The sequence below is a fragment of the Oncorhynchus kisutch genome, linkage group LG1 (genome assembly GCF_002021735.2).
Source record: "Oncorhynchus kisutch isolate 150728-3 linkage group LG1, Okis_V2, whole genome shotgun sequence".
NCBI classification, from domain to species: domain Eukaryota; kingdom Metazoa; phylum Chordata; class Actinopteri; order Salmoniformes; family Salmonidae; genus Oncorhynchus; species Oncorhynchus kisutch.
In genome coordinates this window covers 73361104-73386475 of record NC_034174.2, presented here as the reverse complement: position 1 = coordinate 73386475, position 25372 = coordinate 73361104, and the positions used below count along the sequence as shown (strand labels likewise).

The 25372-nt window shown below is 44.0% G+C and overlaps 2 protein-coding genes across 2 annotated transcripts; both read right to left on the bottom strand.

Annotated features, from left to right (window-relative positions):
* Positions 1-13228: 13228 nt before the first annotated feature.
* Positions 13229-15477, bottom strand: LOC109882519 (DAN domain family member 5). The gene is made up of 2 exons (XM_020474629.2): positions 14221-15477; positions 13229-14012 (listed from the first exon to the last, which is right to left on the bottom strand). The coding sequence occupies exons 1-2, from the start codon at positions 14749-14751 to the stop codon at positions 13719-13721; spliced, it is 825 nt and encodes a 274-aa protein (XP_020330218.2). The 5' UTR covers positions 14752-15477; the 3' UTR covers positions 13229-13718.
* Positions 15478-15798: 321 nt separating this feature from the next.
* LOC116375318 (tetraspanin-16) lies at positions 15799-23488 on the bottom strand. The gene is made up of 7 exons (XM_031832642.1): positions 22691-23488; positions 21403-21600; positions 20182-20256; positions 19667-19774; positions 18904-19059; positions 18478-18561; positions 15799-16140 (listed from the first exon to the last, which is right to left on the bottom strand). Exons 1-7 carry the CDS (start codon positions 22826-22828, stop codon positions 16081-16083), a joined length of 819 nt encoding a protein of 272 aa, XP_031688502.1. The 5' UTR covers positions 22829-23488; the 3' UTR covers positions 15799-16080.
* Between the last annotated feature and the right edge of the window lie 1884 nt (positions 23489-25372).

Here is a 25372-nt window from a genome sequence, read left to right as displayed (position 1 = left end):
GGCCAAAGCGTCAGTCTAACATGAACACCTCTCTTATTTCACCCCTTCATGCCTTTAGGCCAAACACCGGCTCTATAGACTTACCTATTAAACCCTGTTATGAGATACATTTCCATAATGATTTTTCTGCCTCAGAAATAGCCGCCTGTATGAGCAAATATTCAACATGCTATCTCGTTCTGAAACTTGACCTGTTTTGTGAGACAGTGTTTAGTATTCTGGATAAGTCAGTGCTTTAGATACACAAGAACACACACTTGTGTGAAAAAGAACACGGACAAATACATATACACATACACACGCTGCTACTACCACTAAACCATACAATCACAGCCAGAAGTTTGTTCATCTATATCAAAACAGAACACAGTGCAGTGTTTTATACTGCCGCCATGTGGTTTCCTTAAGTAACTACCGGTGAGTCATTTTTAATCGGCCGAGGCTGCGGATCCGTAGGTCACCGCCTCGTTCTTCCCCCCAGGATCCCGCTGGAAAGATTCAGATCATGTTCTGCGCATGTGTTTTCTTTACCTCTACTTTACGCACACATTTTTGTTGACCCTCCCTTCAGATGATGAATTTATTATTATTATCACATTTTTCATTATCAATCGTGAACGATACTTGTTCAAGTTTTCCCGGTGAAACGCCCACGCAGCATCTTCATGCCAATCATTTGAACTCAATCAGTTTCATGGGAATATGCATTTGGATATTGTTTAGTTATGTACAGTGAGCTGATTTTAGAACAGATGCTGTTAAACTGTAACATAGCCTAACTGCGTTTTGTTCAAATCAAACCACTTATTTTGCCTAGTGGCACGTGCTGTTGAGTTGAGGCTGCATGAGAGGAAAATGCATAGGTTCCCACAATCATCCTAAAATGTCATAAGAAATTATGTGTGGTTTTTTATTTTACAGTGACAACCTATGCTATTATTTGGTTCTATTATGTACAATACTATCGTTATGTGCTCTTGCAGACATTTATTCAGCTTAAACAAGTACCAATCGCCAGAGTAGCCTGTTCTCTACTATTGGTAGATAGAGACTTTGCAAATAGAGAATTCCGAACATGTGCAGAAGCTTCGGGACCTTCAGCAGTTGGTAATGTTCCGAGAATACTGATAGTCACTGAGAATGAGTCACTGATGATATGTCCCAAATAGCACACTATTCCCTATGGGCCCTGGTCAAAAGTAGTGCACTACATAGGGAATAGGGAACCATTTGGGATGCCTCCATAGGGAATAGGGAACCATTTGGGATGCACATGAAAGGGCGTGGGTTCTGGTTGAGTAGAGATCTCCTCTAACCACAGTACAGAGGATTGAAGTATGATGCATTGAGCATGATAGGGACATAAACAAACACACACACACACTCATTAACAAACACATACACTCTTCTAGACTATATATTTTATAAGAGAGAGGAGAGAGAAAGGGAGAGAGGAAGGAGAGAAGAGGATGGACAGGTGGTCAGCCAGTCAGGATCAGTCATACACCTGCTAGATGTAGATGAAAGGATGAGAAGAGGGGGAGATGTATGAGATGGAGAGGGGGATGAAAAGAAGGAGTGGGGAAAGAGGGACCATCTGCTTTTTTTCAGAGGGACGAAAAAAGGGGAGATAGAACTGGAGAGAGAAGTGGTGAGTGCCAGAATATAGCAGAGGAGAAGAGAGGAGAGATGCAGGAGATGAGAGGAGAGGTAAGGAGAGGAGATTGATTTGGATGGACAATAGCTGACGCCATGATGACAGCTAGTCTTCCTGGGGGGTCCGACACATAACGAAAAATACATTACAGACAAAAAGAGGAGGAGAGACACAGGAGGAGACACACAGGAGGAGAGGAGAGACACCGGAGGAGAGGAGAGACACCGGAGGAGAGGAGAGACACCGGAGGAGAGGAGAGACACAGGAGGAGAGACACAGGAGGAGAGGAGAGACACCGGAGGAGAGGAGAGACACAGGAGGAGATTAGAGACACAGGAGGAGAGGAGAGACACAGGAGGAGAGGAGACACCAGAGGAGAGGAGAGACACAGGAGGAGATTAGAGACACAGGAGGAGAGGAGAGACACAGGAGGAGAGGAGAGACACCAGAGGAGAGGAGAAACACAGGAGGAGAGGAGAGACACAGGAGGAGAGTAGAGACTTATGAGGAGAGGAGAGACACAGGAGGAGAGGAGAGACACAGGAGGAGAGTAGAGACACCGGAGGAGAGGAGAGACACAGGAGGAGAGGAGAGACACAGGAGGAGAGAAGAGACACCGGAGGAGAGGAGAAACACAGGAGGAGAGTAGAGACTTATGAGGAGAGGAGAGACACAGGAGGAGAGGAGAGACACCGGAGGAGAGGAGAGACACAGGAGGAGAGAAGAGACACCGGAGGAGAGGAGACACCAGAGGAGAGGAGAGGCAGCAGGGTAGGAGAGAGGGCTTGCAGGGCTAAGTCTGGCAGCGGTGTGGATGTAGTGGCACACTAGCATCAGGAGGGGACATGACTCTGCATGCAACTGGGGTCCAGCTGGGTCAACGCTTTGCACAGCCATGTTGTTTTGGCTTTGGTTCTCTAATACACACACACACACACACACACTCTCCCTCCCTCCCTCCCTCCCTCCCTCCCTCCCTCCCTCCCTCCCTCCCTCCCTCCCTCCCTCCCTCCCTCCCTCCCTCCCTCCCTCCCTCCCTCCCTCCCTCCCTCCCTCCCTCCCTCACCTCCCTCCCTCCCTCTCTCACACAAACACACATACAGACACAAACACACACAAAAATTGCGTGGCTCTGGCTATGCCAGGTCGCTTCCAATGGAAACGCCAAACTGGTTACTCTAACGCTGGGTGACAAGGGCACCTTGGGCTGCAGATGTTCCTCTCCATGACAGATGGTGTTGGCATTGCCAGGGGACAGTGGGCCCGTCCCCGCCCGTGCCAGCCTGCTCCATGCCACCTGCACCCCCTTATACTTCCTCTCTCTGTGGCACACACACACACACATGCAGGCAAGAAAGCACACACACTACAGATACACACATATGAATGCATACACACAAAGACAGACAGACCTTATCTAATCACTCACTCACACATACACACACTTTTACTCCTTCTGTGTACTCTCCCATCCACACCACACACACACTCAGGCCCTCACAAACACACACCTCACGGCCAACGCAACAATGCCTGTGTGCTTTTGTAGACACACATCCATCTCCATGGCATTTCAGTGTGTATTTATCATGAATGGATCTCGTATTTCCGTTGGTACTAATAGCATTGTAGCTGCTAGTAGTGGGAATTGTAGCTGCTAGTAGTGGGTATTGTAGCTGCTAGTAGTGGGTATTGTAGCTGCTAGTAGTGGGTATTGTAACAATCATAATCAGCCATTATGACATAGTCCCAGTAATAACAACATGTATTCAACTCAAATGCTTGGTGTGAAACACCGTTTTTTGGCAGTAACACAAGTAAAGGTTAAAACCGCTGCAGCTCTATCTGAATTCTGGAATGTTATTGGACCCTCTGTTACAAACCCTGAAACGTGGAATCATGTTGAACATTATCCATTGCAATTTTGTATTTCCACATAAAAAAACAGGATTCCAACAGGATGTTTAATCGATGACAGAGCCTGTTTAATGATACCATTTATCTTCATAGAGATGGTGACAGGATCCTGGAGGCGATTCGTCTGGCCTGGCGAAATCAGCACTCCACCAGGATTATAACTCCCTCTCTCTCTCTGCCTCTCTCTTTCCCTCCCTCCCTCCCTCCCTCCCTCCCTCCCTCCCTCCCTCCCTCCCTCCCTCCCTCCCTCCCTCCCTCCCTCCCTCCCTCCCTCCCTCCCTCCCTCTAAGCCTCTCTCTCACTCTGCCTCTCTCTTTCCATTCCTCCCTCCCTCCCTCTCTCACTCTAAGCCTCTCTCTCTCTTTCCATTCCTCCCTCCCTCTCTCACTCTAAGCCTCTCTCTGCCTCTCTCTCTCACTTTACCTTCCTCCCTCACTCTCTCTGCCTCTCTCTTTCTTTCTCTCCCGCTCAAACCCTGCCGGTGGCCAGATCACCAAACTACTCCACTCAACCACTCCATTCGATTTCAATCAGACGCATTTTACAATGTCGTAAAAGTGTGTGTGTGTGTGCCATCACATAAAAGCCCACTTCAAAAGAACTAAAAGTGTCTGGAGTCAGATTACTACACCTACCGTATCCACCATGTTTGGCGGGTCCTCACAACCCTTCCCACTGTTGGCTTCTGGTCTTGGGACATCTCTGAACCATGGATAGAGGAAGACATTGGAATGGATTGGCTGAGAAATGCAGGAAAATGGAGCTGCGGGTAGACAGATGTCCCAAAATGCACCCTATTCCCTACTTTTGACGTGCACTTTAAAGGGAGACACTTGGAACACAGACATAAACTCATCAAAGGTTTTCTCACAGACGTCATGATGGATTTTCTGGAGGTCTGGACGAGTGAAAGTGCCCCCATGCCAACTAACAAATAGACAAATCCAACTCTCTCTCTCTCACACACACACACACACACACACACACACACACACACACACACACACACACACACACACACACACACACACACACACACACACACACACACACACACACACACACACACACACACACACACACACACACACACACACACACACACACACACACACTGCTGTCAGCTAGAACCAGGCTTGGTTAGATGAAACCAGGAAACCAAAAGGGTTTCATATGTTTCTATAATTTAGATCACCTTAGTCGGCCAGATCAATGTCTCCGTCTTGGCCTTGTTCGGTCGTTCCCACTCTGTCCTTCACTTTGTTCTGTGAGAGATTTGGAGGAATGAATCTGGATGGTGAAACCCATTCTTTTGATGCATCGTGAGAAATAGAGTAGAATGAATGTTGTAATGGATCTGGAATGGTCCTGTATGTTCCGACTGGAATGTTGTGCTTCTACACGTTACTATGCTTGATTGGATACTTGCTAGTGTTACGGAAAATAAGGTGACCTTGACATTTGGCTGAACTAGTCCTTCATGATGCATGTCGGTATGTGTCACGCATATTCTAAATGAATGAATACAGTCTCCCTGTTTCTTATCTGAGCGACACAGACGGATGCAGGGGATCAGTGGAAGATACTTTTTCTGTGGTCTCTTCTCCCCACCTGCTGAGTCTGACACACAATCCATGAACACTTGAGTTACTACTTTCTCTCTCCACATTCTGAGCAGAAGGAGATCGCCCCTGGATCCCCTGAGTCTGTCACTCACTGACCCAGCTGGAGGCTTTTACAGTATCCCCGACTCACCCACACTACACCCGCATCCAAAACGATAGGACCCTTTTATCCCTGCCACCCTTGCTCCCGTGCCAACAAGCGCTCGCCGCCTCTGTCCTAAAACCATGTGTGACATGTCACTACCCAGAGCCACTACCCAGCTCCCTCGGCAAAAAAGAAAACAGGGAAAAGAAAACCAGAACAAAACAACGATCTTATCCCGCCTCGTTAGAACCTGGCAATGCTCCCTCTCTCCTTCCTGTCGTCGTTAGACAATAAGTTGAGTGGAGATTCTCTTAAGTGCTTCTGAAGTAGACCGTTTAGGAGCTTTTAGACGTCATGTTTTTTTAAAGCGGTGGCGGGTAGCGATGGTCGTGGCAACTGGCAGGGGAGGGGGGAGAGAGCTGTGCCTGTTTTTCTGCCCATGGGGAGAAATGGTGAGTGGTGTGTGTGTGTATCTAATGTGTGTGTGCGTGTGTGACAGGAACCCGATGGATGGATGATGGCATGGAGCGGGCGCCATGGCGACGTGCGGTGTAGAAAGCCCACAGCAGGGTGAGGAGGAGGAGGAACAGGGCAAGACGAGAGAGGAGGTGCAGCGGTCTCCATTCTCTTCGCCCTGCCAGGTCTTGATTATGTTAATTGGAATCATTAAGGGAACGACGAGAGACGTCACCTGCAGCTCACACAGCCCTGCACCTGCCACCACAATGACAACATCATTATCATCACACACACACACACACACACACACACACACACAGGGAAGGAAGGAGAGGGAGAGACAGGGGGACAATGGCAGCTCCTGAACAGCCGACTGACGACATCCAAAATACTGATTCTATTCTATCCTACACTCCAGTTCCACTGGATATATAGAAGAGTGGTCACCTGTCCAGGAACATGGCGGTTGTGGCCCAAATCCCACACTATATTTGTTTCACTACTTTTGACCAGAGCCCACCCTATGGGCCTTGGTCAAAAGTAGTGCACTACACATGAAATAGGGTGGCATTTGGGATGAATCCATGGTTTAAGAATGTTATCGGACACCGTAAGACCCACTAGAACCTGGCCCATGATAGCGTCTATGAATGAACCCTTCTCTTTCTATTCACGAACAACCAGAGGGATTCTTCTGTCTCAGCTTGATACTGTGAGCAGAGTGCGAGGATCTCATCTGACAATAAGTGAGGATGTAGTATAATACTATCCACAGCAACAGTCTCTCTGCTCCACTAATTGTGAAAGAGACTGGTTTCATAGACTGGCAGACTGGCACCATTACTGGCACACATCTCCAAGTCCTCCTCATTATTGTGCCCATCCCCATCCCCCTGGCTACACCCATCTCTGCCCCCCCCCCCCCAGCACCCGGCAAGCTGGCACAGCCCCCAGGCACTGTCTCACTGCCCAGCTGCTCCTGTCGTTAGTGCCATAGAATGTATCTACCACTGTATTGGTGTAAAGACCAGTTATTCTACCGGCTATCGCCTATTGCCCAGGACCTAGCAACTGACTCCTCTAGCCTGGCATTTCAACATCTAAAGCCCAGGAAAGCCTCAGGCGTTTGGGGAAGGTCCGGTCCTCTGCCATGCCATCCGGAGCCTTTCAATTAGCCCCACTGTCGGAGGTCTGAAGGAGCAGAACCAACCACACAGCTCAGAGACATGGGGATATCAGGCTGAGTAGGTCTAACTACCAACAAAACTGGTTGCTCCAAAAGGCTCTGAGGGCCAAGCTGGTCAGGTCAAAGATCGCAGGCCTGGTTTTTCTTGGTGGTTCTGGTTAACTCATGTTTATGGGATAACTGAGAGGTGACCAATATTCAGTAAGGTACACGGTGAAATTTACAATCAATGTATACTGAACAAATTTAGTGCATTCGGAAAGTATTCAGACCCCTTGACTATTTCCACATTTTGTTACGTTACAGCCTTATTCTAAAATGGATTAAATAAATATTTTTCCTCATTAATATACACACAATACCCCATAATGAGAAAGCGAAAAGAGGTTTTTAGAAATGTTTGCAAATCTATTAAAAATAATAACAGAAATATTTACTTAAGTATTTCAGACACTTTGCTATGAGACTTGAAATTGAACTCAGGTGCATCCTATTTTCATTGATCATCCTTGAGGTGTTTCTACAACTTGATTGGAGTCCATCATCAATTGATTTGACATGATTTGGAAAAGCACACACCTGTCTATATAAGGTCCCAGAGTTCACAGTGCATGTCAGAGCAAAACCAAGCCACGAGGTCAAAGGAATTGTCCGTAGAGCTCCGAGAAAGGATTGTGTCAAGGCACAGATCTGGGGAAGGGTACCAAAAAATGTATGCAGCATTGAAGGTCCCCAAGAACACAGTGACCTCCATCATTCATAAATGGAAGAAGTTTGGAACCACCAAGGCTCATTCTAGAGCTGGCCACCCGGCCAAACTGAGCAATCGGGGAAGAAGGGCCTTGGTCAGGGAGGTGACCAAGAACCTGATGGTCAATCTGTCAGAGCACCAGAGTTCCTATATGGAGATGGGAGAACCTTCCATGACCACCATCTCTGCAGCACTCCACCAATCAGGCCTTTATGGTAGAGTGGTCAGACGGAAGCCACTCCTCAGTAAAAGGTACATGAAAGGCCGCTTGGAGTCTGCCCAAAGGAACCTAAAGGACTCTCAGACCATGAGAAACAAGATTCTCTGGTCTGATGAAACCCAGATTGAACTTTTTGGCCTGAATGCTGAGTGTCACATCTGGAGGAAACCTGGCACCATCCCTACGGTGAAGTATAGTGGTGGCAGCATCATGCTGTGGGGATGTTTTTCAGTGGCAGGGACTGGGAGACTAGTCAGGATCAAGGGAAAGATGAAAGGACAAAGTACAGAGAGAGGCTGTAACGATGCCAAAGGTGCTTCAAGGAGCAGAACCCACCACACAGCTCAAAGACATGGGGATATCAGGCTGAGTAGGTTTGAATACTTATGTAAATGTGATATTTCCATTAAAAAAAACATTTATACATTTGCAAACATTTCTAAAAACCAGTTTTTACTTTTTCAATATGCGGTGTATTGTGTGTAAATTTCAATATTGTGTGTAAATTGATGAGGGAAAAAAATATGTCACAAAATGTGGAAAAAGTCAAGGGGTCTGAATACTTTCCGAATGTACTGTATATAATTAATGCAACATGCAACAATTTCAATGATTTTACTGAGTTACAGTTCATATAAGGAAATCAGTCAATTTAACTAAATTCATTAGACCCTAATCTATGGATTTCACATAAATGGGCAGGGGAGCAGCCATGGGTGGGCCTGGGAGGGCATAGGCTCACCCACTGGGGAGCCAGGCCCACCCACTGGGGAGCCAGGCCCACTCACTGGGGAGCCAGGCCCACTCACTGGGGAGCCAGGCCCACCCACTGGGGAGCCAGGCCCACTCACTGGGGAGCCAGGCCCACCCACTGGGGAGCCAGGCCCACTCACTGGGGAGCCAGGCCCACTCAATGGGGAGCCAGGCCCACCCACTGGGGAGCCAGGCCCACTCACTGGGGAGCCAGGCCCACCCACTGGGGTGCCAGGCCCACTCACTGGGGAGCCAGGCTCTGCCAGTCAGACTGAGTTTTTCCCCACAAAAGAGCATTATTACAGACAGAAATACTCCTCAGTTTCATCAGCTGGCCGGGTGGCTGGTATCAGACGATCCCGCAGGTGAAGAAGACGGATTTTGACGTCCTAGGCTGGTGTGGTTACACGGTCTGCGGTTGTAAGGCCGGTTGGATGTACCAAATTCTCTAAAACGAAGTTGGAGGCAGCTTATGGTAGAGAAATTACACTAAATTCTCTGGCAACAGCTCTGGTGGACATACCTGCAGTCAGCATGCCAACTGCACACTCCCTCAAAACTTGAGACTTCTGTGGCATTGTGTTGTAAGACAAAACTGCACATTTCAGAGTGGCCTTTTATTGTTCCCAGCCCAAGGTGAACCTGAGTAATGATCATGCTGTTTCATCAGCTTTTTGATTTGCCACACCTGTCAGGTGGATGGATTATCTTGGCAAAGGAGAAATGCTCACTAGTAGGGATGTAAACAAATTTGGGCACCACATTTTTGAGAAATAAGCTTTTTGTGCATACGGAAAATGTCTGCAATCTTTTAATTTCAGCTCATGAAACATGGGACCAACACTTTACATGTTGCGTTTATATTTTTGTTCAGTATAAATGACTACGAATGTAAATGGAATGGGCTTCTAATCGCTGACTCTAAAATGGGGACAATGAACCTATTCTAACCTATTCTAATTGCACAGAGCACTTGAACTGTGATCATTTCACTACAATTCTTCCCACTAAACTCTGGGACCCCTGAAGAAAGTGTAAACTCTGAGCCTCATTGTTTGTCTTTTGGCGTTAACTAGGCCACTTAGCGATCCGCCATGACGATGATCGGATCCCCCAGGCGTTGAACTTGGCAGCGTCGCCGTGCCCACACCAAAAAACGAATAAGCCCCCCCATCGTCGTCACTCTGCCCCTATTCCCTCCCTCCCTCGCCATGGGAACCAGGCCATCTTTAAAAATGCAGGAGTGCTCGACGAAGCTCCCACAATGCAAGAGGGCTGACATCTGTCTCGCTAAGTGGGCGCACTCTAGTGCTCCTTGTTTGTTCCAATCACGCCCGACCCCCCTCCTCCATCCTGTACCCTTTCTTTTACTCTCCCCTTCTCTCTGTCCCCCCCTCTCTCTCCCCCTCTATACTCTAGTGTTCCTCCTGTGTTCCCATCACCCTCCCCCTTACCTCTCTTCTATCTCCTCCCTCTCTCTCTCTCTCTCTCCAGAGAAGAGAGGAAGGAAGATGAGTCACATGGAATGTGAGGAGGAGAAGGGGAAGATATAGGGTGAAGAGATATGAAGCTTTTTGCTGCTCATGAGATCGCAATCTCAAGATCACTCTGTACTTCCCAGCATATCCTGCATGACCCCCCCCCCCCCCCCCCACTATATGCCGAGATTACTTCCCTTTCACCAATATGTAAATTAAGCATGCAACATTCAGTCTTGGAATATCCAGTCAGTCTGTTGATTAAATATCTTGATCATTAGCACGTCAGATGGATGATTGAGATGTAGGCCTCAGAGCTGAGGCAACTCTGATTGGATGTGTTAGTTTACCCTCGTAACCTCCCCACTCAACGGAGATGAGAAATAACAACAGCCCAGACCTTCCCCTCCTTACTAACCAGACCCCCTTATTTTATTCTATATGTTAAGTCCAGAGCAAATATTATTCTCGTCAAACTCTTTTGTGGAAATATAGCCGTCAACCCTTTGCAAATGCAAATGTAGGCCTAAATCCATGGGCCTCAATCAATGCAAGCATCCCCCATAGCTTTATAAAACACTGAATGCAAATTGCTGTGAGTAAGTAAGTAAGCGGTGTTATTGACAGCATGCCAAGGCCAGGCTACACAATGTAAAGAAGAGCCTCCTTTATATTCCACTGGGGATGTATGGATGTGTGGGATGAGTTCATTTTACCAGGCACACACACACACACACACATACAAACACACATACGCGCACACACATGCACTCACGCACAAAGGTCCAGGTTCCAGGAAATAAATGAATAATACTTGTTTTAGGCCCCTAACTGAAAACACTCAAGTGCATCTGCAGGTTTAAAAGCTACAGTCTGAGATCTGGGACACTGTTCAATAGTCATTTCAACTAATTATATACCCATTGATTGTTGAGGAATGGAACATATAAATGCCTCATAAGCTCAGTATAACCTTAAAGAATCATTGGTATAACAGATTTTAATTTTTGAGTGGTTACATTATCCCTCAGTTTTATGCCAAACCAAGTAGTGTGGCGGGGCCACCGTTTTGCTGAAACACAAACTCCAGATTGTGGCTTTAAGGATGTCAAGAAGAATTCCCACCACAGTGAAAGAGCCAGGGGAGAAAGAGACAAGATGCCTGATACATAATGCAGTGTCTCATGCTGAAACAATTCCCTCTGTTTGCTCCTCTAAAGTGCCCATGTTCAATGCTTGTGTACACACCAGCTCTTCATCCCAAATGGCACCCTATCCCCTATAGAGTGCACTACGTCTGACTATAGTGCACTAAATAAGAAATAGGGTGCCATTTGGGCAGTTCACTGCTTTCAGATGTAACTGGAGTGTGGTGAAACTGCACTAAAACATTTTAATAAAACATGGAGGCCGATACTACTGGAATACTTTAGTGCTTGGAATACTACATGTTTTCTATGTAGATTCTCTTGGAATACTACATGTTTTCTATGTATATTATCTTGGAATACTACATGTTTTCTATGTATATTATCTTGGAATACTACATGTTTTCTATGTAGATTCTCTTGGAATACTACATGTTTTCTATGTATATTATCTTGGAATACTACATGTTTTCTATGTAGATTCTCTTGGAATACTACATGTTTTCTATGTAGATTCTCTTGGAATACTACATGTTTTCTATGTATATTATCTTGGAATACTACATGTTTTCTATGTAGATTCTCTTGGAATACTACATGTTTTCTATGTAGATTCTCTTGGAATACTACATGTTTTCTATGTATATCGTATATGTATATCATCCCTAAAGCCAACACCTCATTTGGCCGCCTTTCGTTCCAGTACTCTGCTGCCTGTGACTGGAACGAATTGCAAAAATCGCTGAAGTTGGAGACTTTTATCTCCCTCACCAACTTCAAACATCAGCTATCTGAGCAGCTAACCGATCGCTGCAGCTGTACATAGTCTATTGGTAAATAGCCCACCCTTTCTCACCTACCTCATCCCCATACTGTTTTTATTTATTTACTTTTCTGCTCTTTTGCACACCAATATCTCTACCTGTACATGACCATCTGATCATTCATCACTCCAGTGTTAATCTGCAAAATTGTAATTATTTGCCTACCTCCTCATGCCTTTTGCACACATTGTATATAGACTCCCCCTTTGGTTTCTACTGTGTTATTGACTTGTTAATTGTTTACTCCATGTGTAACTCTTTGTTGTCTGCTCACACTGCTATGCTTTATCTTGGCCAGGTCGCAGTTGCAAATGAGAACTTGTTCTCAACTAGCCTACCTGGTTAAATAAAGGTGAAATAAAAATAAATAAAAAATATTCTCTTGGAATACTACATGTTTTCTATGTATATTATCTTGGAATACTACATGTTTTCTATGTATATTATCTTGGAATACTACATGTTTTCTATGTAGATTCTCTTGGAATACTACACGTTTTCTATGTATATTCTCCTGGAATACTACATGTTTTCTATGTAGATTCTCTTGGAATACTACATGTTTTCTATGTAGATTCTCTTGGAATACTACATGTTTTCTATGTATATTCTCCTGGAATACTACATGTTTTCTATGTATATTATCTTGGAATACTACATGTTTTCTATGTAGATTCTCTTGGAATACTACATGTTTTCTATGTAGATTCTCTTGGAATACTACATGTTTTCTATGTATATTCTCCTGGAATACTACATGTTTTCTATGTATATTATCTTGGAATACTACATGTTTTCTATGTAGATTCTCTTGGAATACTACATGTTTTCTATGTATATTCTCCTGGAATACTACATGTTTTCTATGTAGATTCTCTTGGAATACTACACGTTTTCTATGTAGATTCTCTTGGAATACTACATGTTTTCTATGTATATTCTCCTGGAATACTACATGTTTTCTATGTAGATTCTCTTGGAATACTACATGTTTTCTATGTATATTCTCCTGGAATACTACATGTTTTCTATGTAGATTCTCTTGGAATACTACATGTTTTCTATGTAGATTCTCTTGCATGAATCAAAGCACATCAAGGGTAAAACCAAGTAACAAGCCAAAAATAGATTGACATTTTTATTTCACCAATACAAAATGCAGTTCAGTTCAGATGAAACTAAACAAGTTATTCAACATGATTACACTGTGGAGTGGATGACTCATTCTGCCACAGGGTTGAACAGAAATGTTCATGACTAAAAATGTTAGTCACTTGTCAACAATCATTGGTGGCACTTGCCTCCAAATCGTTTTTCTGTGAATTAGAAATTCAGACTCACACATACAATACACATAATCAATGTCCACATCTGACATCACAATATAAATATTTTCTGTCCAAAAATGATGAATAGAGTCATCAAAATAGGCTAGAGCAGGTGCTGTGAGGGGAGAAACAAGTATTTAGGGCGATATTTTCGTAGTGCAAGAATGTTGCGTTGCAATGTGCAAAAAATACTATAAACTTCATTATAATCTCGCAGTGTGCGTTTTCTAATTCGCACAGAGCTTTTGCACCTGGAAAATGTCGCCCTTAAACTACAGTATCTTCAGTTACAAGTGCATGGAGGCCACAGCCTCGATATTCCCCTCCTCACGACCAGTCTCACATTTGCATTCTTCCACCACCATCACGCGCTTCTCCCGCACCTCCACCCCACAGCGCAGAGGCACCGTCACCGTGTGAGCCTTGGATGGAGCGCAGCGGGAACAGGGCGCACGGCGGTGTCCCCCTGCACCCGTCAGCCTGGCAGACTCCCAACCAGAGGGAATGAACAGCGAACTGCATTGACCGAAGCACAGTTTGTTGTGGACTGTCACCGCGTCGCAGCCATCGGACGTTATCCGCTGTACATGGAAGATCGATTAAAAAAAATTAGACTCGCATAAACATTTCGTATTTTGATGTTTCAAGCATTAGGCCCTACTTATGAAAAAATATCCCTTTTAACTTTCTAATTTAGTCTAATCATTTGATTAAACATTAGGCCTACTGTCCTCTATTGCCCTACACCATCTTTGTCATTGTTAACCAAATTCGAAAGGTCTGCCTCACCTGAGTAAAAGGCACCGCGGCGCAGCTCTGTCTGTTGGCAGAGTCTTTGAGACTAAGGGGCAGCGACATGGACATGGTCTTACTGTGGTCGCTCTTATCCATGGCCCTCTGCCACATCTCAAATCCTTGCCTCTTCTTCATTCCCACCCCGCCATTGCCCTGACTGTCGTGGTGCAGATGTGACAGTGGATGCAGAGGCACCGCAGCTGCTTTGTCAGGGAGCGCAGGAGGGCCAGGGCGACCCGTGGACAAGAAGGCAGGGAAAGGCATCCTCGGACCGGGCGCACCTCGGGGGGAAATCCCGCCTCGTCTAAAAAGACCCGACAGACCCAGGTTATTGGGGTTGAGTTTGACTACTTTGACCGTTCCCCGAATAGGCTCCTGTTCGTCGACTGGACCGTTACCGGATGATTCAAAGTCCCGGCTCGCGCCATTCTTAGGAACGCTCTTGATGGAGTTGTGAGGGAATGGAAGAGACAACGCCACGGCAGAAAATGTGGACAAAAACACAAAGTTGATGAAGAAAGTCATTTTTCCCCAACAAAAAGAGAAAATCTTTGATATTTTGTTCCAGATTCAGAAAACAATAATTATTCCGCAGCAAATAAATCAATAATCAATTGGTTGTCTATATTTTAGTGGTTCAAGGTTCCAAATGGAAACCTTGCTGTCAGTCTGGGCTACGAGACACTGGAGTTGGTGGCAGCCTTTTATAAGAAATAACCAACCCAGCCTTCACCTCTTGGAAGGTGCCATAATTCCCATGCTAATGGTCAGTATATCACACCTAGCATTTAGGATTTTATTAGGATCCCCATTAGCAGTTGCTGAAGCAGCAGCTACTCTTCCTGGGATCAACACAAAACATGACATAATACCATAAAAACATCTTCCTTTAAACATCAAGAACCGCCCAGACTGAACTACACCTGCTGGGTCATAAGACCCATTGACATTTACAACTTCAAAGGGTTTACGTTTATTACAGGTGAGTGTTTGAAAGGTGGTGAAGACATTTGAAGTAGTCCTATAGAGTTTTGCTAAGCTGTGAGGATGTGAGTTTGAGAGGTACCCTGTATCAACAGAATAATACCTAGCCAAACAAGGGGCTTTCACTTACATGTGGTGGTAAAGTCCTAATGGGTTTATGTTCCATGGGTATAAAGCCCAGCTCCCTTGTTATGGCCCATCATAATGCCATTAGAGTCTTGTGTTCTCTCACCCATGACCTGATCAGTCACTGGCTGTCTGGAGTTCTAGAACCCTGCTAGGAGTTCCCATGGGCTCTGTGTTAATTGACACATGAACTTTCCCATCCCCACCCCCCCCTCGACCACATTCCCATCCCCGCCCCCCCTCGACCACACTCCCATAGGCAGCTTCTATCTGTTAGACACCTGAGCAAGTGAAGTTCAGAATAACTGTTACTGAGTGAAGTGACTGTTAAGGAGAACAAAAATGTATGCACGCACTGCCGTAAACCCCTTTGGATTAAAGTGTCTGCTAAATGGCATATATTATTATATTATAACTCAATGTTCCTTAATGTTCCCAGACATGTGACTGACCATGATACTGTGATTCTGCCTCTGACACTGACAGATATATTCCACAAGAGGGAGTAGTTGTCAAAGAGTTTTCCTGTTCACTAGACTGCTAATCATCACAAATTCACATACAGAGAGACACACCCACCCTCCCACATCCACCATAAAACCTAAGCAGTCCCTAAGCACCACAATAACCACAGTCTACTGACAAGGAGGCTTCATCTGCAAGTCTCATTTATTATGGTGTTGTCTCTGGTCTGGTTGACCTACTATGCCTGGGTCAGGCTCTGTTCTCTCTGTTGCTGCTGGTCTAATAATAGGTGTTGCCTAGTCTGACGAACAACACTACTGACACCATCATGGACGCCAACTGAAACAGACACACACAACAAAAACCACACACACGTATTTGGCCACGGGAAACACATTGAAGCGTCATTAACACACACCACAGGCCACGGAAGGGAAACTATAGCTCTGTCTAACTTTGACTCTTCTGAAATAGGTTTAGCTGGCTTTGCTGAGTTCACTCATGTGGTACACACACACACACACACACAGTGCATGTGGAAACTATGTTTTAACACAAAAATCTAACTTTGAGGCTAAGTTAATGTTTCAGTTCATTTGTGTTGGGGTGGTGTTAGTGGTTGTGGAGTCTCTCAGGAGGACAGTGTCATGAATGGAGTCATTTCAATAGTGGATTCAAAGGCAGATCTGCATCCCAAATAGCATAAGACTGCATCCCAAATAGCACGCTATTCCCTACTGTACATGGTGCACTACCTTTGATCACAGCCCTATGGGCCCTGGTCAAAAATAGTGCACCATATAGGGAATAGGGTTCCATTTGGGATGCAGACTTAATCTTATCTGCCTTGGCATCCACTATTGAAATGACTCCATTCATGACACTGTCTTCCTGAGTGAGAGACTCAATAACAGCTAGCAGTGATTGTGTTATTTTGTCTGATATACATTTGGGCAACTCTCACCATATACATTTGGGTAACTCTCACCATATACATTTGGGTAACTCTCACCATATACATTTGGGTAACTCTCATCATATACATTTGGGTAACTCTCACCATATACATTTGGATAACTCTCACCATATACATTTGGGTAACTCTCATCATATACATTTGGGCAACTCTCCCCATATACATTTGGGCAACTCTCATCATATACATTTGGGTAACTCTCATCATATACATTTGGGTAACTCTCACCATATACATTTGGGCAACTCTCCCCATATACATTTGGGCAACTCTCCCCATATACATTTGGGCAACTCTCCCCATATACATTTGGGTAACTCTCCCCATATACATTTGGGTAACTCTCACCATATACGCTACCATTCAAAAGTTTGGGGTGACTTAGAAATGTCCTTGTTTTTGAAAGAAAAGCTCATTTTTTGTCTATTAAAATAACATCAAATTGATCAGAAATACAGTGTAGACAATGTTGTAAATGACTATTGTAGCTGGAAACATCAGATTTTTAATGCAATATCTACATAGTCGTACAGAGGCCCATCATCAACCATCACTCCTGTGTTCCAATGTCACATTGTGTTAGCTAATCCAAGTTTATCATTTTAAAAGGCTAATTGATCATTAGAAAACCCTTTTGCAATTATGTTAGCACAGCTGAAAACGGTTGTTCTGATTAAACTGACTTTCTTTAGACTAGTTGAGTATCTGGAGCATCAGCATTTGGGGGTTCGATTACAGGCTCAAAATGGCCAGAAACAAAGAACTTTCTTCTGAAACTCATCAGTCTATTCTTGTTCTGAGAAATGAAGACTGGCCTTCTAGGCAGAGTTTCAAAGAAAAAGCCATATCTCAGACTGGCCAATAAAAATAAAAGATGGTCAAAAGAACACAGACACTGGACAGAGGAACTCTGCCTAGAAGGCCAATATCACGGAGTCGCCTCTTCCCTGTTGACGTTGAGACTGGTGTTTTGTGGGTACTATTTAATGAAGCTGCCAGTTGAGGACTTGTGAGGCATCTGTTTCTCAAACTAGACACTCTAATGTACTTGTACTTCTTGCTCAGTTGTGCACTGGGGCCTCCCACTCCTCTTTCTATTCTGGTTAGAGCAAGTTTGCGCTGTTCTGTGAAGGGAGTAGTACACAGCATTGTACGAGATCTTCAGTTTCTTGGCAATTTCTTGCATGGAATAGCCTTCATTTCTCAGAACAAGAATACACTGATGAGTTTCAGAAGAAAGTTATTTGTTTCTGGCCATTTTGAGCCTGTAATCGAACCCCCAAATGCTGATGCTCCAGATACTCAACTAGTCTAAAGAAGGACAGTTGTATTGCTTCTTTAATCAGAACAACAATTTTTAGCTGTGCAAAACATAATTGCAAAAGGGTTTTCTAATGATCAATTAGCCTTTTAAAATGATAAACTTGGATTAGCTAACACAACGTGCCATTGCAACACAAGAGTGATTGGTTGCTGATAATGGGCCTCTGTAGATATTCCATTAAAAGAAATCAGCCGTTTCCAGCTACAATAGTCATTTACAACATGAACAATGTCTACACTGTATTTCTGATAAATGTTATGTTATTTTAATGGACAAAAACAAGGTCATTTCTAAGTGACCCCAAACTTTTGAACGGTAGTGTAAGTTTGAGCAAATCTCACCATATAAATTTGGGCTAATCTGAAAGGACACTTACCTCCATGACACAGATCCCAGAAGCAGTGGAGCCAAAGATGACACTCTGGTCCCGGATCACATTGATCAGTTTGGTAATGCAGCTCTGGTGACCGACAGATAGATAAAGAGGACGTCACCATCTGTTCCTTCACAAGACATGGCCACTACCCAAGTTAGGATTTGGCCCTTAGAAATAGGCAACGGAGTAATGGCTTAATAAGTAATGGAGTAATGGCTTTTGACACTGCTACATCCACCATAGTTTCTGGAACCATGCTGAAAAAGACAAATGTAAGAAAATATCCAAACCAGAACAGTTTGATGTGGGTCAACACGATAGAGTGAAAGGGGTCAAAGTCGTTCCACATATGGTGGATGTGTAACCAGGCCAGCTCGGTACAGCTTGGTTTGGCTCGGCTTATTCATGTGGAAAAGTCTACCCTACCTTTGGGTGTATCAGGCCCTGGGTGGTGTCGAGGCCGTCGCAGGCGGTGCTCGTCAGGTCAACACAGCACGTCTTGGGGTACAACAGGCCAGTGTTAGCACTGAACACGGAGTTCTTGAAGTCATCCGTGGAGTTGTCAAAGCCACAGCACTTGTACTGCACACAGTAGAGAAAGGCAGAGCGTTGAGACAGTGAAACAGGTGGGCTTCTATTGGTTCCCCTTGACAATTTCGATGGGCTTACATGTTTCTTCCGGAGCTTTTGCACATGTACAGTGAAGAATGGTAGCTCTAGTCTGAAAACCAGACCTGTTTAGTGCAAACATTGCACTCCTTGTAGTTCGTGTCATATGCCAAAGTTTGGCATGACAAGGAGGCAAGGAGTGGAATGATAGACTGGTACTCAGGGTATGGTAGATCCTACTGGTATTAAATCAAATCAAATCAAATCAAGCGGCAATTAGCAGTAAAAACAATGACAAAGCACCCCCCCACCCGTTTTGGTAAAAAGCTGAGGGATGAGGCTGGAGAAATATAACCACTCTCAAATTCATAAACAGAGATATGGATTCAAGGACTGATCATCCATGATATCAACATCATAGTTGTAACAATGTTTTTAGGCTATATAGTGGCTATATAGCTCATGAGGCATTTATAAGTTATATACTTCAAGAATCAATGGGTATATATAAATAATTTATAAGTCCAAAAAATGAATGTAGCAACTGCTGATTGCCCCTTTAAAGTCAGAGTCCACTCACATGGACCATGATGGTGTTCCAGGCTGTTGATATGGGGTCTGCAGCCGTTGGTCCCATATAGGACATCCGTAAAGAGTCCTTACTGGCTCCACGAATCGTAACCTCCACCTGAAACACAGGAAGTCGCCCAATCATTTACCCCAGTGCTTGACTGTTAATCCCGCCAAGAAAACTTTACAGCAGTTCAGACAGTAAGGCTGTGTGTGAATCATCTGTGCTTTGTACAGTTTCTTTGTTGCAGTTTAGATAGTGAAAGTGAATAGATCATCTGTGCATTGTACAGTATCTTTGTTGTAGTTTAGACAGTGAGGATAGGGTCAATGTGGATTGTCTGTGCTTCGTACAGATTTTATTTAGCAGTTTAGACAGTGAGGGTGTGAGTGGATCGTATGTGCTTTGTATGGGATCTTCTTTACAGTTTAAACAGTGAGGGTGAGTGGATAATCTGTGTTTTGCACATTATTATAGTTACAGTTGAGCCAGTGAGGGCGTGAGAGTGGATTGTCTGTGCTTACCAGATCTTTGTACACCAAGATGAAAATAACCCCAGTAACCTCAGCTGTAAACATCATGGACACGATGAAGAAATACTGTCAGATCAAGGAGAGGGTTAGAATCAACCACAACATAGTTCCAAAAGTGAGCAGGGTAAGAACTGTACACTCTCTATACCTGTGCATTCCCACTTCCTGGTCTCCTGTGACCCAACATATAGTTCCATCTAGTGTACAAATTAAAGTGACGCTACAGATGTTTTGTATAATTTCACCCAGTAGTTTTGAAAGTAGCGCTCACGAGCCAAAACAGGCGCCTGAAAAGTGTGCACAATTTTGTACAACGTCATCCATTTCGAATGATATGCTACGTCCTAAAATATATATATATTTTTTAAATCATGCAATTCTTATGCTATGTTAGCAATTCCAATTCGTACGATATGTTACGAATTCGTAAATGCTTAAGATCCCGTTCAATCTCTTTAAGTGGAATACACAAAGACTATAGAGCAACCATCAAATTTCTCTGTGGAACTTGCCTAGCACATCTGATTCAACTAATAATCAAGCCCTTGATTGACTACTTAAATCCATTCAGAAGGACACAACATCTTGGAACGTTCAGATAGAAATATGTTATGTAGAACAAACATGCCTCTCCAACATGTGGAAAAAGGAATCATGTCGGCTATACTCATGGCTTCACTATCTGCAATGTTCGACAACATTTGGCAACTGAACGTGGCCCAGGTGTGCTAGTTCAGGGCTACAACAAAATTGTGAAACATCTGGGGGTTCCCGAGGGGAGGTTTGAGAAACAAGGGTATAGACTACACAACACAACAACCAAATAAGTAGGCCAAAATGGCTCCTTCTAACAGACTCTCAACCATTACCAAGACTTTATGAAGACTACACTCCACAAAAGTGACCCACCTTTCTTCTAGACTGAGCCCCAAATGGTAGTCCCCCCATGTTATACTGTCGATGAGGTTTATATCTTGTAAAACGACAGGGGGAATTTGCTCATTTGAATTTCATGTTTGTTTTATTATTTAAAAGTGAAACATGAATTGCCTCCTTCAAGTCACGAGTGTGTCCAGAAGTTAGAGTTTATTGACCCCCTTGTCACCCTCTGGAAGTCACCCTCGGAGTTTTGACAACAACACGCGTCAACAGAGGGCCCTCAGAGCAAATTGGTCGGGGCGAGGGGGTGGTTTGGGATTCACGGTCTCTTACCAGCAAGATGAGGCAGCGGTTCTCGCTCCAGGCCCCGTAGCAGCCAATGAACCCCAGCAGAGACAGGATGGCCCCCAGGCACATACACACATAGCTGATGGTCACCAGCTGTGCCGAGAAAGAGCCCATCACCTGGACGAAGGTGGCCGCCCCGTATCTAATCCACACGCCTAGGCCAAACAGCACAAGGCCACTCACCTGGATGGGGAAAGAGATGGACCATAGAGTTAGAATGACTAGATTGTAGAACCTTCTGATTTAAGACAGTGTCCCAGACAGTGTCCCAGACAGTGGGGGAACTGGTCAGGCGACCATATGGGGTAGAGAATGAGATCCATGAGACCCACGCATCCATGAGATTGAGGGTAGCCTGGTTGTTAGAGTGTTGGACTAGTAACCGAAAGGTTGCAAGTTCAAATCCCTGAGCTGACCAGGTACAAATCTGCCGTTCTGCCCCTGAACAGGCAGTTAGCCTAGGAACAGTCGGTTGTCATTGAAAATAATAATTTGTTCTTAACAAAGGTAAAAAAAAAAAAAAATGTAAAGGGTATTGACATTGGACATACTGATTGGGTGAATTAACATGAGATTGATCATATTGATGCATCATTATCGTGTTTTCCCCAACAATTACTGTAGACGCGGGCTAAGTGTTGTTCAAACTAGATTCTGAAATGAATGCAGGGCCTCAACTAAACTATATTGAATTTAAAACGTTGGACTATCCTGAGCATCCTGAGCATACCATCTGTAACACATAGGGCCAGTTTCCTAGAACCGATTAAGCACAGTCTTGGACTATCCTGAGCATACCATCTGTAACACATAGGGCCAGTTTCCTAGAACCGATTAAGCATAGTCTTGGACTAAAAAGCTATTTGAATTTAATTTATTTTGGGTAACAGACATATACAACAAAGTGTACAATATGGACCCAGAGGATATCACTTGAAAGTATTCATTAAAACGCTTGTTTCCAAAGTGGTCCTCAATGGTAAAAACAATAACACATAATGATTAAAATGCAAGTTCAAATTACAAACAACCATAAATACATTCATTTATATTGACATCCTAAAAAGCAGCACCATGGAGATTCAAAGGAGATTCTCTGATTCCCTGTGGTCTGATGATTCTATCGAACTTTCACTCCAACCTACATGTTGTAGTGAATGTAATCGTTCTGCAGTGTGGGTTTGATTGAGGTCCAGCCTAATAGCCTCTTTTGGTATAATCTACAGATACCCCCCCCCCCCCAAAAAAAGCACACAAAAAACGATGCACTTACAAATATGATGCCACTGAGTAACATCATCAGGTACCTCAACAGGCCATACAGGTGATGTAGTCTGGACATGGCTGACTGCGCTGTAATGTCATGAACCGGTTGGTTCAATCTACGGAAACCATACATACAGGTTAACATTTTTCACATAGACCAATAATCTGGAAATGTTCAATACTCAACGTTGTTGTTGAATTGTTATCCATCATTGACATGACAAACACTCATTACATGCAAAAATAATGTTATCCAAAGTTAGCTAGAAGTTAACTAGCTACTATAGGCTTGGATATTTCATATTCATTTAGAAAAATGTGAATTTTTAGCTAGTTAAATAACGTTAGCTAGCTAGCTACTGTATCACCCTTGCTTTAATAATGACCAGAACAACTATCAAATTGGCCAAAGGCAAAAGCTAAAAGTTATGAAATTCCTTATTAGCTGTTCAATAATCGACAAATTAATGAGTTGCACTTGCATTCTTAATGACCTTTTTGTAGCCCAGCTGACAAGCTAACTTGCTATTGGTATCTTCTTTTGACAGGGGCACGAGCACGAACCTTCATGGCAATGCGCATCCGTTTCCAAGGGCAACGCAGTTCATAATCAGAGGTGTCACAATTAACATTTTGTAACAATAGATGTAGCTCGAGGATACAACGTTAACTTTATTTATATTGTGCTTTTCAATAGCAACCTTGTCTCAGAGCATTTCATATTATTCTGTATGTAAATCTATGACGCTCTACAGCCCACCGGAAAGTATTCAGACCCCTTGACTTTTTCCACATTTTGTTACGTTAGCCTTATTCTAAAATATATATTTTTTATCCCCTCAGCGATCTACACACAATATCCCATAATGACAAAGCGAAAAAACAGGTTTTTAGAAATGTTAGCAAGTGTATTTAAAATTAAAACCAAATACCTTATTTACTTAAGTATTCAGCATATTTTCTATGAGACTCGAAATGGATCCTGTTTCCATTGATCATCCTTGAGATGCGTCTACAACTTGTTTGGAAATCACTTGTGGTAAATTCAATTGATTGTACATGATTTGGAAAGGCACACACCTGTGTAAATAAGGTCCCACAGTTGACAGTGAATGTCAGAGCAAAAACCAAGCCTTGAGGTCGAAGGAATTGTCCGTAGACCTCCGAGACAGGGTTGTGCCAAGGCACAGATCTGGGGAAGGATATCAAAAAATGTCTGCAGCCTTGAAGGTCCACAAGGACACAGTGGCCTCCATCATTCTTAAATGAAAGAAGTTTGGAACCACAGAGACTCTTCCTAGAGTTGGCCACCTGGCCAAACTGAGCAATCGGGGGAGAAGGGCCTTGGTCAGGGAGGTGACCAAGAACCTGATGGTCAATCTGTCAGCGCACCAGAGTTCCTATGTGGAGATGGGAGAACCTTCCAGAAGGACAACCATCTCTGCAGCACTCCACCAATCAGGCCTTTATAGTAGAGTGGCCAGACGGGAGCCACTCCTCATGAAAAGGCACATGACAGCCCGCTTGGAGTTTGCCCAAAGGCACCTAAAGGACTCTCAGACCATGAGAAACAAGATTTTCTGGTCTGATAAAGCCAAGATTGAACTCTTTGGCCTTAATTCCAAGCTTCACGTCTGGAGGAAACCTGGCACCATCCCAACGGTGAAGCATGGTGGTGACAGCATCATGCTGTGGGGATCTTTTTCAGTGGAAGGTACTGGGAGACTAGTCAGGTATGAGGGAAAGATGAACGGTGCAAAGTTCAGAGAGATCCTTGATGAAAACCTGCTCCAGAGTGCTCAGGACCTCAGACTGGGGCAATGGTTCACCTTCCAACAGGACAACAACCCTAAACACACAGCCAAGACAACATAGGACTGGCTTCGGGACAAGTCTCTGAATGTCCGTGAGTGGCCCAGCCAGAGCCCGGACTTGAAAGTCTCTGGGGAGACCTGAAAATAGCTGTGCAGCAATGCTCCCCATCTAACTTGACAGAGCTTGAGAGGATCTGCAGAGAAGAATGGGAGAAACTCCCCAAATACAGGTGTGCCAAGCTTGTAGCGTCATACCCAAGAAGACTCGATGCTGTAATCGCTGCCAAAGGTGCTTCAACAAAGTACTGAGTAAAGGGTCTGAATACTTATGTAAATTGGATATCAGTTTTTATAAATATTTTTGCTTTGTCATTATGGGGTACTGTGTGTAGATTGAGGGAGGGAAAGCAATTTAATATATTTTAGAATAAACCAGTAACGTAACAAAATGTGGAAAAAGTCATGGGGTCTGAATACTTTCGAAAGACACTGTATATAGTATGATATGTTACGTTTTGTAGGGTATGTATTAATTTAAGGATGTTCACCACCCATTTCGTATGATATGTTACAAATTACAATAAAACATACAATATGTTACAAAATATAGCTAGGTGGCTAACTTTAGCTAGCTGGCTAATGTTAGCTAGGCTAGGGGTTAGGGTTAAGGTCAGGGAAATGGTTAGCTAAAATGGTTATGGTTAGCTAAAAGGGTTAGGGGAAGGGTTAGCTAGCATGTTAAGTAGTTGCAAAGTAGCAAAAAAGTAGTAAGCAGTTTCTAAAGTTGTCCGAGCTGAGGTTCAAACTCTCAACCTTTGGGTTGCTAGACGACCACCCTGCTTTCATTTAATTAACCATCTGTTATGTAATCATAC

Coding starts and splice junctions, on each gene's coding strand:
- LOC116375318 (XM_031832642.1), bottom strand. CDS start 22,828: ATGTTAACCTGTATGTATGGTTTCCGTAGATTGAACCAACCGGTTCAT. Junction 19,775..20,181: donor TCTTGGTGTACAAAGATCTG/GTAAGCACAGAC, acceptor CCTGTGTTTCAG/GTGGAGGTTACGATTCGTGG. Junction 16,141..18,477: donor CTGGGATCTGTGTCATGGAG/GTAAGTGTCCTT, acceptor TGTCTGTTTCAG/TTGGCGTCCATGATGGTGTC.
- LOC109882519 (XM_020474629.2), bottom strand. CDS start 14,751: ATGACTTTCTTCATCAACTTTGTGTTTTTGTCCACATTTTCTGCCGTG. Junction 14,013..14,220: donor CCGCGGTGCCTTTTACTCAG/GTGAGGCAGACC, acceptor TTCCATGTACAG/CGGATAACGTCCGATGGCTG.